The sequence below is a fragment of the Protomyctophum parallelum genome, assembly GCF_964188405.1.
Source record: "Protomyctophum parallelum genome assembly, chromosome: 15".
NCBI classification, from domain to species: Eukaryota; Metazoa; Chordata; class Actinopteri; order Myctophiformes; family Myctophidae; genus Protomyctophum; species Protomyctophum parallelum.
Genome location: NC_139710.1, coordinates 32,512,186 through 32,528,272, shown reverse-complemented (window position 1 = coordinate 32,528,272; position 16,087 = coordinate 32,512,186). Strand labels below are relative to the sequence as shown.

Sequence of the window (16,087 nt, the reverse complement as noted above, 5' to 3'; positions counted from 1 at the left end):
TACTGGAGGGACACATGATGCATGAGTTTCCATCAACTAGCATACATGTATTCCCAATGCTTTCCATTACAGACTGACAGTCTGCCGTCACCCAGGCAGATGTGTGCACGTGACCTCACTTCTCGCCCTCAGGGCGTCTTACTGGTATAGTCTGATTGGCAAGATGGTCTACTGTTATTTATCTTTCTGTTCCCACAACAATATAGTCTACAGAAAAATATGGCATATTTTGGACATCATTGATCAATATACACACACATGGTATTATTAAAGTGGAGACATTTAGCAATGTTGCTAATTCCACGGACGCGTGGTCATGACAAGCTGTACCTCGTTGTAAAGGTGACTAATGATGTAAAATGATGTAAAAACACAATACCAATTGGTATTATTAAAGTGGAGAAATAATGGACTAAAGTTAAGTTTCCGGTCCCTCACGGATCACCGCCCTCACGGAGCACGGTCCCCTCACGGAGCACGGCCCGCTCACGGAGCACGTCTCGTCTGACTACAGCAAACAAACTGTGAGCAAACCCGCCCTCAACGCGCTTGCGTCGTATTTGAGGGGAGCATCACTTCCTTCCGGTGTGAAGTGAAGCTCCGCCCGTGGTGACGTGGAAGTCATGGCTTAAATACATAATACAGAATTTGATCTATAAACCTGGCAACATCCCCTGTGGTCTAGTGGTCTAGACTTCCGGCTTCGAATCCTAGCTTCAAAACTTCTCGGGTTCGAGCCCTGTTGATTACTTTACAAAACAACACTCACTACTTGTTTTTGTGAGGTTACGGTTTAGGGCTAGTTTGACATGCATTAGGCTACCCCCATTTAGTGGTATTTCTATCTCTGGGACCCCCAATTTATATTGTAAAATCAGGGTTAATTTGTTCTCTGAGAGTGTTTAAATCATGGAACATTCTGTCGGATTTATAGTTGTGTATATTTGTAGGCCTACGTCTCTAATTGTTTTGATGAATTGAAAATTGGTGGTATTCTATTGTAAACAAGTGTAATGCTTTATGGTGTCGTCCACTCACAGTTAACAGTTATTGTATTGAGTTGTACAGTGAAATGTATTGTAATTCTGCAAGCTGTTAATAAATAATCAATCAATCCTGCCTGTTCTACTATGCTAGTGTAGACTATGGGCGCGTTCGAAAATAGCGCACTGAGCCCACTGTGCAATGCAAACTAATAGGCGAGTGTGCTCCGGTGTGGTATTTCCGAACGCGCCCTTTATGTTGCTGCTTTACTACCTGTCTAGGACCAAGGCTCTTTAGTCGAGTAACGTACTGTGCCTCTGGAACAGGCAACCCGGGTTCGACACTATAGTATGCATTGATTTTTTTCCGGAAATACTTTGTAATTAATGACGATTTTGGGCCTTTATTTTATTTATCTTTGTGTATATATTTACAGTGTCATGTGTGTGCTTTGTTGGTTTGTGTAAAATAAATACTTTGTATTGATTTTTTTTACAGTCTATGATTGATACACTTACCCTGAGGTTTTGATTGATTGATATGTTTATTGACAATGTTTACATGTACAGAAAAATGCACATAGTTATCATCACTATCAAAAGGATAGATGCAATGAATGTGTATGAGTGTGTGTTATATAATGATTACCGGTATGTTGTTATTGTTATTATAAATTTGTTGTGTGTGTGTGTGTGTGTGTGTGTGTGTGTGTGTGTGTGTGTGTGTGTGTGTGTGTGTGTGTGTGTGTGTGTGTGTGTGTGTGTGTGTGTGTGTGTGTGTGTGTGTTTTTCATACATAACACACATCAGGGGGATATGCAATAGTAAAAGGATGCAGCATTCAATGTACAATAATTTCAAGTAATAGAGATAAAACAAAAAGGTTCTTTGTTACATCCTAGGCCTACATACCGGTACAGTCCGGTACTTGTAGCCTACACAGCGTAAAAATATTGTGTTTTCCAAGCTCTATAGGCCCCTATGCTCAACAGCAGTAGATAGGGAAGATGAAGAGAAGAGTTTCACAGAGTTCAACAGAAATGTTTAAAAGTATTTTGTTGTGATTTTACATTGAAAGAAAAAGGGATGTAGTGATATGTGCTATAACAGCCACTAGATGGCAATGATGATGACTATATACTACATACTGCTATATCTAGACCAGTGGTAGTTCCCAAACTTCTTCATGTCAAGGACCCCCACTAATTATCCCGCGGACCCCCATTTGAAAACATATGCCAGGGACCCCCATAAGAGATTTATTTTGTATGGCTCTAGTAATGATTCTCAACCTTTTTAACCACCAGTTTGACATGCATTAGTCTACGGACCCCCATTTAATGGCATTTCATTTTCTATCTCTGGGTCCCCCAATGTATTTATCTGAGAGTGTACAAATGGAACCAACGGGTCAATTTGGTTCCATTTGTACACTCTCTGAGGTACAGACCCATTTGGTTACTAACAAGTAAGACGCGCAAACGCGGGAAGCGAACGCAGCTTGTGTGTGTGTGGTTGTGTGTGTGTGTGTGTGTGTGTGTGTGTGTGTGTGTGTGTGTGTGTGTGTGCTACAGCTGCGCCCTGTGTGTGTGTGTGTGCTACAGCTGCGCCCTCTGGTGGCGGGCGGGTGGTGTAACAGCGGGACAGACAGACACACAGACAGACACACAGACATTCAGCCCTTGCTGTCATAGTAAGTGGCTCACTGCGTTCGCAACCATCATTTAGCTGGGGACCCCCTGGAACTCCCTCAAGGACCCCTAGCTGTGTCCCCACTTGGTCAAGATGGAAAGAATTTATCCATCAATTCATCAATTGACAGCAAGCTGAAATTCGATGAGAACTGTGAAATGTTGTGCAAGAAAGGCCAACAACGCCTCTTTTGCTTGAGGCAGCTCGCTAAAATTTCAGGTTGACAAATCCTGTTCTACAGTGCTTTTATTGAGTCCGTTATATCTCCTTCTCTATCATTTGTTGGTATGGAAACGTAAAGGAGAAAATTATATGTAATATGCCTCTGCCCCCCCCCCCCCCCCCCATCTGAAAATATGTTGTTCCAGGGACCCCGCCCCCAGAAGCAAAAGATTGAAGTTAAAATGTTCACTCTGTATTAATAATATATTCAAAGATGTGAGGCACATTTTCAAGATTTTTCTAAAATAGCAGACTTACAAGCTCATAGCGCGGCACTCGGTGCCGCGCTATGAGCTTGTAGATCCGCCCAGAATGGGTTAACACAGACTTAACTCCATTGGATCCGTTGGAACACATGTCTCTATTTCTCCATTTCCTGAAAAGTAAAGGTTTTGGACATACAAGATAACCACAGTGACAATATATCAGATGACCATCGTTTGTGTTTAACTTTAAATCTAGACGCTCGCTGCAAGACATTTGATGACCTGGTGACCAGCCCAGAGGTCATGACCTCTGACCTGGTGTGAGTGACCAGCCCAGAGGTCATGTGATGTCATCGCTTGCTGTCAACCAATTGGAAGAAGCAGTGGACTGAGGGCCAGGAGACACAGCTTGACAACACATTGTGCTTAGATAATTAACCCATTAAGACCCGAAGCCCGTACTACAAATGAGCTTATCAAAAAATAGCAGTTACACAAGCCCATAGGGTGACACTCTGTGTCGTGCTATGAGCTTGTAGATCACCTTGAGGGTGAGAATCACCGCGTGCACGCATCCGCCTGGGTGACGGCAGACTGCTGGGCGAACGCTGGCACATTGGCATGGGTGGGTCGGATCAACATTATGGAATTAATTCTGTACTGGCCATATATGGAGCATGTCTTGAGTGTACAGGGTTCGATGACGGTCCAGGCAGGGCCGGGCCTAAAATTTCGGGCCTGTTGAGAACTCTAGTTTTTGCCACCTGCCCACTGCGGCAGCACTAATAACTAACTTTGGGGCCCTTCTAGAGTTTGAATGGACGGGTATCAGTCAAAAGGGAGACATATAGTAGAAGAGGATCAACATGGAATGTCAGAACAGGTCAGCTCCATATATGGAGATCTGAGGGTTTGAGGTTAGAGGTCAGATGTAGAGTTGCTGGCCGGCTCCATATATGCAGATCTAGGTGATGATCCAGTCTGATCTGCCCACAGCCCTCCTATGAGACACAGACTGAGCAGGAACAAAATGGTGGTATTCTATCATGAACATTAGTGAGGACCAATTATATGAAGGTTGAAAAGTGGTGAAGCTCAGTTGAGTGCTATAGCGCCACCCACTGGCCAATGGTTGTGGGCTCTGCCATACAACTGATGCTGAAGTTCCAACGTATAGGGGAGGAACAACACACAGAAACAAAGAACTCCCATTTTCAAACCAGAGTAACCCCTGATTTAAGATCTTTTGTAGATATTAATAGGGGTGCTCCACACAGGTAGATTACAATCTAGATCAGACAGGCTGTGCAGGTAGACCACATGACAAGCCCCTAAAACAACATACAATCTAAATCTTTTTGGCATCGGCCACTTGATTTAATGACATCAAAAGAGGCCTGTCAGCTCAAACCCACAATTGTTTTCAAGAGTGTTGCACACAAGTAGCATTACAAAGTAATTAGAAACCTGGCCTATACCAACTATCATCTCCCCCCCACGATTACCCATTCCAAGTGTGTTTGTCTGACATGTAGCCTAACGTCAGTGGTGTTATTCCAAAGCCAAAGGTAGGTAACTATTTTCAACATTGTTAGTTTTTTGTGGGTATAAGTGTAGATCTCGTTGCAAGTCCAAAAAGTGTGGGCAGACTGGGCACAGTACAATACAAGCTCATGACACATGAGATGTGACACACTGATCTTGTAGACCAGTTTCAGTGCACGACACCATGACACGCGTCTATAAATCAGGCTTAAGATGCAGATGCACGCGGCCGGGGGGAAACAATATGTTTGGTGCGATAGGTATCCCTTCGTCCCCGGTCTCTATTATTAACCGTGCCTGTGCTCCCCGCCATTGAAATCCAATTTGACGAGGGGGAAGTGCCGATGAGTCACCTCAGATGGGGACACGTTGATCTCGAGGGGGGGTAGGCTAGTTTCTTTCGGCTTTTTACCAGCAGACCAGAGGGTTATGTAAATTCCTTGTCTCTCGCGGTCACCACCCGATGAGGTTGAAAACGCATTAAAAGAGAAAAGAAGAAAGGAAACAGAAACTCGGCAATCAGAGCTCAGATCCCCGTTGGGTGCGCGCTGCATGGGCTAGGAGAAGGACCATCTGGGGACCTCGAGGGGATTATAAGGCTTTGCTAGTGAATTAAGTTGGAGTGAGATGAGCTTGACAGTGACATTATTGAGAGGTGCAGCCACTCCAATGCACTGCAGTGAGTGTCCCTACTCCCTATACACATGTCTGTTTTGGGTAACGGGTGACAAAGTGGCACTGTTGCGCTTCACACTGTGCACAGGTGCCCTGGTCCAGTGCAAGTCTCTCTCTGACGCCCTGTGGAAGTCCCTTCCGCAGCCCTCTGGTGATATTCTCACTCCTGTGCGAGTGTTTACAATTCCCAGCAAATAAACAAAACGACGCAACTACTCACCGACACAAAGCCTGCTAGACCTTGGTAAAAGTCTATTCTCGAAGCTGGGAAGAATCTCAGGTCCCCAGCTTCTCTCTAAAATGCACTTTATGCCATTTTAATAACGCAATGTACCCTGAATTTACCGGGCAGAGTCATTTCTTCTATTACGGCATTTCCGGGTTTTGCCTGTGCCGATCTGGTTGGATTCATTTTATTTAATGATTAAAATAATGCATTTTATAGAAGCTGGGGACCTGAGACGCTTCCCAGCTCTGAGAATAGACTTTTACGAAGGTCTAGCAGGCTTTGTGTTGGTGAGTTACGTAGTTTTGTTTATTTTCTGGGATTTGAAAATCCTTGCACGGGAGTGAGAATATCACCAGAGGGCTGCGGAAGGGACTTCCACAGGGCGTCATCGTTTGTAGAAAATCTGACACATAAAATGTGTGTCTCACAGAGACAACTGCTTTGCAAACACTCCTTGGATCACCAAGCGACCGCACGAGAGGCGATTTTAATTCCAAAGAATGTCACCTTCCCCTATCAAGGGGGGGATGAAATATAGTGTCACTCCACCAACCACTCGGCAGTGAGGAGGGGGATCTCTCTCCACGGTGACCTCTAGAGCAGTGACAAATGTCACAAACAAATACAATACTGACCACTTTGCCTGCTTGCACATGAATGGGGGGGGGGGGGGGGGGCTGTCGACTTGGAGCCTTCAGTCTTTCTTGAAAAACCTTTTTGTTTTCTCTTCTTTTCTCTATTTTACTTTACTTCATTTCTTGTACTTAACTTTACTTTCTTCTGCTTTACATTTTATAGTTCACTTTTACTTCGTTCACTTTACTTCTTCTTGTATACTTTGCTTTCTTCCTTCCAACTGCTTTCTACCTTCTGCACAGAGCTCTCTCTCTCAGTGATCTGCACAGTGCACTCTCCTTCAATGTAATGAGACTTCTGCCCTCTCTCACTCACAAACAGGTGAAACCAACAAGCTTAATTAGCAGAACACAGATGCAACAAAGACACACAATTGAGAACTCTCAACACATAGAACACACATAGAGTGCCCCCAAAAGGACAAATACAGAAAAAGGAAAACCTTGACATGGCTGCAGTAAGTTAGTAACAGGCACTGCATGGTAATCTTCCCATTGCACTTTGCAGCAGCACAGTGTTGAAACATCTCTCTCTGCTCCCCCTCGTCTTGTGGTCGTTGAGTGCCACTGTGTGGCCATAAATATTTAACACAGTTCCACTGCAGTACCATATACATACAGTGGAAGAGAGAGACACCGCAGCTTACAAATAAGGTGAACCCAGAAGCCACGAGATGGGATGCAACATCTATAAAGCAATATGGAAATGTAGCCTATGTCGACATGATTTATTTCTAGGAGATAATCAACAGATTAAAGAGATAATCAACATTTTCAAATCCACAGCAGCAGCACACCAGATGAAAGAGACAGCTTGCCTCACACACACACACAGCTTTATATAAAAATGTATTTTGTAATTGTTACAAAAAGAAACTCCTCTATTTCATTTCACAAGTGTACATTATTGGTGGTATGGCCAGCCGCTCCTATGCCCAGCTGCGTGTGTGTGTGTGTGTGTGTGTGCGTGTTTGTACCACAATTCTTTTGCAATGGCAGATTTGTCTGGTTTCCAGGCGGATGTGGTCCCATCCTCAGCACTCTGGGCAAGACCTACGCTGTAGAATAAAGCAAAGCAAAGTTCTTTGTTTACCCAGGGAAGTGGACTAAGCTCGAGATGCTTGTTACATACAGCCACACCCTGCTCATAGAACATTTCATGGTAGGGGTTCAATGCCTTGCTCAAGGGCACTTATAGGTTGTGACCAGGCTATATATTCTCTTGGCATGATGAGTAAGGCTGGGACCGAGGCTATACCCTTAAGGCTCATACATAGTCTGGATTTTCGGTGGTGAGGTGACCACCGAACTACAACATGACGTCACGAGCCGTGGTGAAGAGCAAACCACCGCCACCGCTCCAGCCCTTCTCTCTGTTTTTACTCACCACCGCTCAACGTTATTTCAGCTCCGGTGGTCAGCTCACCACCGGAGCGGTGGTCAGCTCACCACCGGAGCGGTGGTCAGCTCACCACCGGAGCGGTGGTCAGCTCACCACCGGAGCGGTGGTCAGCTCACCACCGGAGCGGTGGTCAGCTCACCACCGGAGCGGTGGTCAGCTCACCACCGGAGTGGTGGTCACCTCACCACCGGAGCGCTGGTCACCTCACCACCGGAGCGGTGGTCAGCTCACCACCGGAGCGGTGGTCAGCTCACCACCGGAGCGGTGGTCACCTCACCACCGAAAATCCAGACTATGAATAGGCCTTTAGTCGTATGCGGTGGTGCGTAGCGGCGCCATGGGCAGCACGCTGAGCCTGCGGCGGTACGGCGCCATCACGCCCTCGGCCCTCAGGCTCTGCACCTCCAGCTCGCCCAGCTGGCGCAGGTGGAACAGCACGGTGAGCTTGTGCGTCATGGTGCGGAGTGCCAGGAACGCCGACAGGATCTCCGCGATCAGGAAGGCGAGGTAGACGCCGTGCGCGGCCCTCTCCAGGGGCAGGATGACGATGGCCTCGTCCGTCAGGAAGAACAGCAGGATGGGCAGCTGGAACACGAAGGACAGCAGCCAGAACGCCGCCAGCTCTGGCACCTGCATGAGAGAGACGGGGGAGTTAGACAATTATTGAGAACTGAGACCAGATTCCACAAAATGTCTTCTTCTGAATGACGTTTTTTTTTTTTCTGAAAAACATATGTTTCTATGTCAGTGGTTCTCAAACTATTTCATGTCAAGGACCCCACAAATTTAATTGGGCCACCGACCCTCATCTGAAAAATATTTTGTTCCAGGGCTCCCCAGAAGCAAAGATGAGTTAAACACGTTTTCTGTGAAAGAATATATATATTCAATGATTTGCACTCATTTTCAAGATTTTTCAATAAATAGAAGATCTACAAGCTGTGCCACAGCTTGAAATAATGACTAAAACCACTTCAGCAGGCTATATACATTTCGACCATTTGAAAATAGCCGATCTACAAGCTCACAATGCCTCTCATCGCGACGCATTGTGTGACCCAGGTAGGTTTAGTTACCTTCTCTCCGAGGTTACCAATGTAACCCAGGTAGGTTTAGTTACCTTCTCTCCGAGGTTACCAATGTAACCCAGGTAGAGTCGCACCACTTCCACCACACTGAGGAGAACGATGCCTGTCACCAGGAGGGCCTGATAGTAGCCAGCAAGGTAATGGAACTGGAAAGAACAGAGGCAGATTAAGAGTGATCTAAGATATATCTTTCTTTCTTTGTTTCCTTTTTCTTTCTTTCTTTCTTTCTTTTCTTGTTTTTTAAATGTTGTTCATATTAAGGTCATCAAGTGCATGTCTTTCTCTCTCTCTCTCAATTCAAAATTTCAATTTCAAAAGGCTTTATTGGCTTGATAAATATGTTCTACATTGCCAAAGCATACATACAACAAAACAAAACATTGCGCACACAGACTCTCTGGGCACACAGAAACAACAACAAACATCCCAACAATAATGAACAACAAGCAATACAGTAACAATGAAAATAAATTAACAAACATCTACCTCTCTCTCTCCCTCCCCCCCCCCCCTCTCTCTCTCTCTACCTCTCTATCTCTCTACCTCTCTCTCTCTGTACCCCTAGGAAAATAATAATTCAAATGTAGAATGTGTTGAAAGTGATTTTTTGCTATGTTTTTCTTTGTTTTTTATTTCTTATTTTATTTTGAGTTGGTGTTTGTAAACAATTGTAAGTATTGCCTTTGTTAAATGTTTGTCTGTGTCGGATCCCAGGAAGACTAGCTTTTGTCAAGGCAAAAGCTAATGGGGATCCTTATAAACTCTACCCCCCTCTCTCTCTCTCTCTCTCTCTCTCTCTCTCTCTCTCTCTCTCTCTCTCTCTCTACCTCTCTCCACCTCTCTCTCTCTCTCTCTACCTCTCTCTACCTCTCTCTACCTCTCTCTCTACCTCTCTCTCTCTCTTTTGATTGAACTTCACAAAAAAAGTGGCACAGTGGCACCTATTAATACAAATGAATGCAAAAAGTTTAGCCCAAATAAGACAGCAACTTAATGACCCTGTTCAGACAGATATACCTGTCTCTTCTGTCCACTGGCTGTCCCTCAGTTGATGACAACTCCACACGTAAAAACTGCCAAAACTGTGCATTTGGACTGTTCTCCCAGAACATATTGGAGTGATGAGTTATTAATGGTGGATTCAATTCTGTATATTTTTCTTTAAATTTGGGGAAGAATGATTCTCTGATGTCTTTATACTTGTCGCATTGTAACACAAAATGTAGCTCCGCCTCCACCTCCCCTTGAGAGCAGAGTGAACACAGTCTGTCTTCTCTAGGCAGCCAGTTCTGTCTCTGTCTGCCTGTTTCTATTGCCAGGCGGTGGTCGCTGAGTCTGTACATAGTCAACATCTTCCTCAGTTTTGGATCAGTAACAGTGGTCAGGTAATTTGCCACTGTGTATTCTCGGTTGAGGGCCAAATAGCATTCTAATTTACTTTGGGTTTTTGTTGTGTTTTTCCAATATGTGATATAATGTTCTTGTTGCATTTTGATAATTTGGTTAGTGGAGGTTGTTTTAGTCAGGGGAGGGGTGGTGGGGGTAAGACTCAGGACCAGCTGACTGAGGGGACTCCTACTCATGTTCTCCTCTTGGCATTTTAAGGCCTGGTGATGGTAGGAGGTGGGGTCACTATTTTGAAGGTGCTTATGGAATTTGAATGCTCTTTTCTGGATGTTAATTAGGAGAGGGAATTGTTTTTAATATATATTTACATATTTATATTTCTCTCTCTCTCTCTCTCTCTCTCTCTCTCTCTCTCTCTCTCTCTCTCTCTCTCTCTCCCTCTCTCCCAAATTGTAATATTCTGTGAGTATACATTAATTACACGTTTGGCATTTAGCTGATGCAGTTATCCAGAGTCAAGTGACTTACACATTGAACTTTATTGAACACTAAAGTCAATAAACAGTTAAACAGTCTGTATGAAAAGGAGTCCAGCCTCAAAGAGAGTCTAGAATACCAGATAAACAGTAAACCTATTATCTGTAACATCTGAATAACATGTTATCTGAATAACATGTTATCTGAATAACATGCTATCTGAATAACACAGGTTGGAACAGGGGTACGTATGTATGTAACATGCTGAATAACAGGAACAGCAGGTTGCAAACAATAAATATACATACTTACATACATGTACGTACGTACGTGCGTGCGTGCGTGTGTGTGTGTACCTTGACCTGCAGCATGACCACAGCAGTGAACCACCAGCAGGGGAAGTAGAACATGTTGAAGTACATGAGCATCTGGAGGGGCAGGTGAGACACCAGCTCATTGGCCACTGTGAAGTAAATGGTAAATGGTGCATTTATATAGCGCCTTTATCAAAGGCACTTTACATAGATTGTGCATTACATTCACCCATTCACACACCTTTACATAGATTGTGCATTACATTCACCCATTCACACACACTGATGCCGGAGGAAACCATGCAAGGCACCAACCTGCACACTACACCCGTACTCTATAGGCCTATATAGTAACATTTTGAGTTTTTTGTATTTTATTTGGGCAATTCCAATGTCCAATAGGCTAAATATTACTTTTACTCCATTACATTTATTGGAAAACTTGAATTATACTAATTATGTAGATTTGGGTTATTACAAAAACATACATGAACCACTTCAGCCCGATATACATTTCGGCCATTTTTGAAAATAGCCGATCTACAAGCTCACAACGATGTGACGCATTGTGAGCTTGTAGATCGGCTACATTCAAATAGTTTTTATAGTAGTCTGAGTACGTTCTAGTTTTGGTACAAATTATTTTGCACAAAGTAAACATTTTGAATTGTGGACTTTTACTTTTACAAAGTAGTTCTACATAATAATAATATTGCAGTACTGATACGTTTAGTGAAGTAAAACAGTACGTTGGCCACCACTGCCAACTACAGCGCAGTTCCAAAACGTTTTCATGTCAAGGACCCCAAATTGACACTCATAAAAAGAAGATTTTTACAGCTCTATAGCAGTGATTCTCAACCAGTTTAATTTCAAGGACCCCCAGTTTGACCTGCATTATGCTATACGGACGGTCCCCCATTTAATGGCATTCTATCTCTGGGACCCCAATGTAGGCCTATATTGTAAAATCAAAGTTGAATGAATGAATGAAATATTCCGATGATTGAAAATGTATTTTTTTTTACTTTTATATGTTCGGAAAGGAGTAGGGAGAAGTAAAAAACGTATATAACCCTACCCCTTTATAACATATTTCAGCGTCATCGCTTGACGTCAGTACTACATACCAACATGGTATAAACTAAATAAAATAATTCACAACAGAGAGATTGTAGTACATTAAATATATATATATATATATATATATATATATATATATATATATATATATATATATATATATATATATATATATATATATAAACTGTGTGAAAAGTTAGAGTTACAGACCCATAAGGGTCCATTAGGTTCCTATTAAATTATCATTTAGCTGGGGACCCCCTGGAAGTCTCTCAAGGAGGGGTCCCGTCACTGGACCATACTTTGTGAACCACTGCCTTTATATTCAACAACAACTTTGCCTCTGAGGGGTTCCTGGAACAACATATTTTCAGATGGGGGGGTCGGTGGCCAATTACATATATTTTTGGAGGTCCTTGACAGACATGAAAAGGTTTGAGCACCACTGACATAGAAACATGAGTTTTTCAGAAAACCGTTAGGATTTAGAAGGTATTTGTATAGAAAGGCTCAGGGTCTACATGGGGTTAACGGACTGTCCCAACCTGAGCTGCCCGCCTGCTGCTGTTCCCTGGCGAAGTCACTGTCTCTGGTCCGGTTGCCGGAGAACACCGAGCCGCCCACGTAGGCCAGACCCATGCGCAGGTTCTGAGGTACCGGAGAGTAGAACACAGGCATGATGGCGGAGAGACGGCATGCAGCGCTGGAGAAGCATCTATCCTCTCTCTCTCTCTCTGTGTGTGTGTGTGTGTGTGTGTGTGTGTGTGTGTGTGTGTGTGTGTGTGTGTGTGTGTCATTAATCCCTGCCGTTTTGCACACACACACACACACACACACACACACACACACACACACACACACACACACACACACACACACGTAACACGTGCGCGAGCGCAGATACACGCGGGCGCACTACAAGCAGACAGGCAGGCTGTGCTAATCAGATTATCCAGCAAGGCGGTCGAACAGGGGATTAGCTCTAGGGTTGAATCAGTGGAACGGTGGTTAGTTAGTTTACAGCTGACTCACTCAGTCAGACAGACAACATTGTTTCTATAGTTCCACCAATTAGAAAGAAACGTAACCACAACAAGGATGAAGTTAAATATACTTAGGCCTACATAAATAAACACAATAGGCTACAATGGTTTATCATGGATTGGTTTTTGACGACAAAAAGGTTATAATCATTAAAAACGACATACTGTATAATACTACGCTTATATCGTTTTCAACGTTAAAAACAAATTCTATATTCTATGGCTCTGAGACATGGACACTTTAAAATAAATTAGATCTATATCTATCCATTATTATTTTATTTTTTACAATGTTTTATTTGGAGTTAGTGTTTGTAAACAATTGTAAGTATTGCCTTTGTTAAATGTTTGTCTGTGTCGGATTCGGACCCCATGAGGAAGACTAGCTTTTGTCAAGGCAAAAGCTAATGGGGATCCTTATAAACAATAAACAAGAATATCTATCTATCTATCTATCTATCTATCTTGTCAAACACATGAATGCACACACGCATACACGCATGCTATAGTATGTAGCCTACTTCATACGACCAACATCGCAACATGTAAAAAAAAAAAAAAAAGTAAAGAAAAGGGAAACTATTACTCTGTCCATAAGTCACACTGCACAGTCTTCTACCAGCCAAGAACGTTTATTGAAGAATGTAACACATATTTTTATATACTTTCTCCACACGCCACTATAGTGACGCTCTATAGGGATTGATTGATTGATTGATTGAAAATTAGTTTTTTTACAAAACAGTTTGTAGAATGGGAACATTTCCATGAAAATACAAAAAAGAGGATAAAACCAGAACAAGCACTAAGAATTGTTTTCATAAGGGTCCGCCATTTTCAATTAAATTTAAAGACACAGATATACATTTCTAATTTTCTATGCAAAAAAGGAAAAAGAAAACAGTTAGAAAAGAAAGGAAAACATGTAAAAAAATCACACCCGTGTGAAGTGAAAATGAAAAAGTGAAAAATGCGGCACAAATATTTGAATATTTATTCTTTCAGAGTGAACGTTCTTTTTATTTCAGGTCTAAAAGGGTTAATTGCCAACGGCATTCAATGTCTGTGATAGGACAGAAATCTACACTATAGCTGAATATAGGAGGAGCTACAGAATGTAGGAGGGGCTACAGCAACATAAAACCACTAGTCTGAATATAGGAGGAGCTACAGCAACATAAAACTACTAGTCTGAATATAGGAGGAGCTACAGCAACATAAAACCCCTAGTCTGAATATAGGAGGGGCTACAGCAACATAAAACCACTAGTCTGAATATAGGAGGAGCTACAGCAACATAAAAACCACTAGTCTGAATATAGGAGGAGCTACAGCAACATAAAACCACTAGTCTGAATATAGGAGGAGCTACACCAACATAAAACCACTAGTCTGAATATAGGAGGAGCTACACCAACATAAAACCACTAGTCTGAATATAGGAGGAGCTACAGCAACATAAAAACCACTAGTCTGAATATAGGAGGAGCTACAGCAACATAAAACCACTAGTCTGAATATAGGAGGAGCTACAGCTACAGCAACATAAAACCACTAGTCTGAATATAGGAGGGGCTACAGCAACATAAAACCACTAGTCTGAATATAGGAGGGGCTACAGCAACATAAAACCACTAGTCTGAATATAGGAGGGGCTACAGCAACATAAAACCACTAGTCTGAATATAGGAGGGGCTACACCAACATAAAAACCACTAGTCTGAATATAGGAGGAGCTACAGCAACATAAAACCACTAGTCTGAATATAGGAGGGGCTACAGCAACATAAAACCACTAGTCTGAATATAGGAGGGGCTACACCAACATAAAAACCACTAGTCTTTTAGATCTACTGGATCTCTTCTCCACAAGTCCCTCACTGTCATTTTCTAGTCTAGTTTTTTTCGTTGGTAAAATTGTCAATATATTTAGTCCCAGTTTTAGTCACCATAGCTTAGTTTTTATTTAGTTTTCGTCATTTAGTCGTCACTACTTCGGAGGCCAAAAAAAACGTATGTTATGTTAGCCGATCTACAAACTCACACATCGGCTGTTTCTTTGTAATGGATGCATATTAGAGGCTTTAAGTGTTGTTGTCACCATCATTTCACGTGACCATTCGTTGACACATCAATAATTGTGATTAACACAAATAGTGATTGTACTGGTAAAGAACATTGTAGCATTGAAATGTAACTATTTTAGGCTTTATTAAACAAACAAAAACAATCAAATAGGCCATATTTAATACATTTACTGTATACTCAAAATGTTGTTTTAACCACCGCACAAAGCTGATCTGGCACCCTCACAACGTGTCACGAGAAAGCTTGTAGATCAGCTACACCAGTGTTACCTGCTCTCTGACTACATGACATCTTTAGAGAATCCTGTATGAGTTTTCTGGTGACGTTTGAGATTCCTTCTCTCACTGAACCGTTTCCCACACTGGTCACAGGCGTAGGGCTTCTCTCCTGTATGAGTTCTCTGGTGAAGTTTGAGATCACTGCTCTGGCTGAACCTAGTCCCACACTGGTCACAGGCGTAGTAGGGCTTCTCTCTTGTATGAGTTCTCTGGTGACGTTTGAGTTTACTTCCCTGGCTGAACCGTTTCCCACACTGGTCGCAGGCATAGGGCTTCTCTCCTGTATGAGTTCTCTGGTGAAGTTTGAGATTACTGCTCGTGGTGAACCTATCCCCACACTGGTCACAGGCATAGGGCTTCTCTCCTGTATGAGTTCTCTGGTGAAGTTTGAGATTACTGCTCGTGGTGAAGCTACTCCCACACTGGTCACAGGCATAGGGCTTCTCTCCTGTATGAATTAGCTGGTGACTTTTGAGATGACTGCTCGTGGTGAACCTAGTCCCACACTGGTCACAGGCATAGGGCTTCTCTCCTGTATGAGTTCTCTGGTGAAGTTTGAGACCACTTCTCTGGCTGAACCGTTTCTCACACTGGTCACAGGCGTAGGGCTTCTCTCCTGTATGAATTCTCTGGTGATCTTTGAGGTGACTGCTTGTTGTGAACCTAGTCCCACAGTGGTCACAGGCATAGGGCTTCTCTCCTGTATGAGTTCTCTTGTGATTTCTCAGATGACTGATCTGTCTGAAGGTTATCCCACATTGGTCACAGGCATAGGGCTTC

At 43.0% G+C, this 16,087-nt stretch overlaps 2 protein-coding genes across 3 annotated transcripts in view; both read right to left on the bottom strand.

Moving 5' to 3' along the window:
- Window positions 1-7,483: 7,483 nt before the first annotated feature.
- LOC310872473 (transmembrane protein 17A-like) overlaps window positions 7,484-16,087 on the bottom strand; it is a 52,727-nt gene continuing 44,123 nt past the window's right edge. For both annotated transcript variants that reach the window (XM_083784372.1, XM_083784373.1), the window contains one exon: window positions 7,484-7,608. The gene's annotated coding sequence lies outside the window, so the exon portion shown is untranslated. The remainder of the gene's footprint in view (window positions 7,609-16,087) is intronic.
- On the bottom strand, window positions 7,896-12,623 carry LOC310871803 (transmembrane protein 17A-like; the record flags this gene model as incomplete). Its single annotated transcript, XM_083783438.1, has 4 exons — window positions 12,444-12,623; window positions 10,858-10,964; window positions 8,710-8,823; window positions 7,896-8,219 (listed from the first exon to the last, which is right to left on the bottom strand). Exons 1-4 carry the CDS (start codon window positions 12,574-12,576, stop codon window positions 7,896-7,898), a joined length of 678 nt encoding a protein of 225 aa, XP_083639564.1. The 5' UTR covers window positions 12,577-12,623.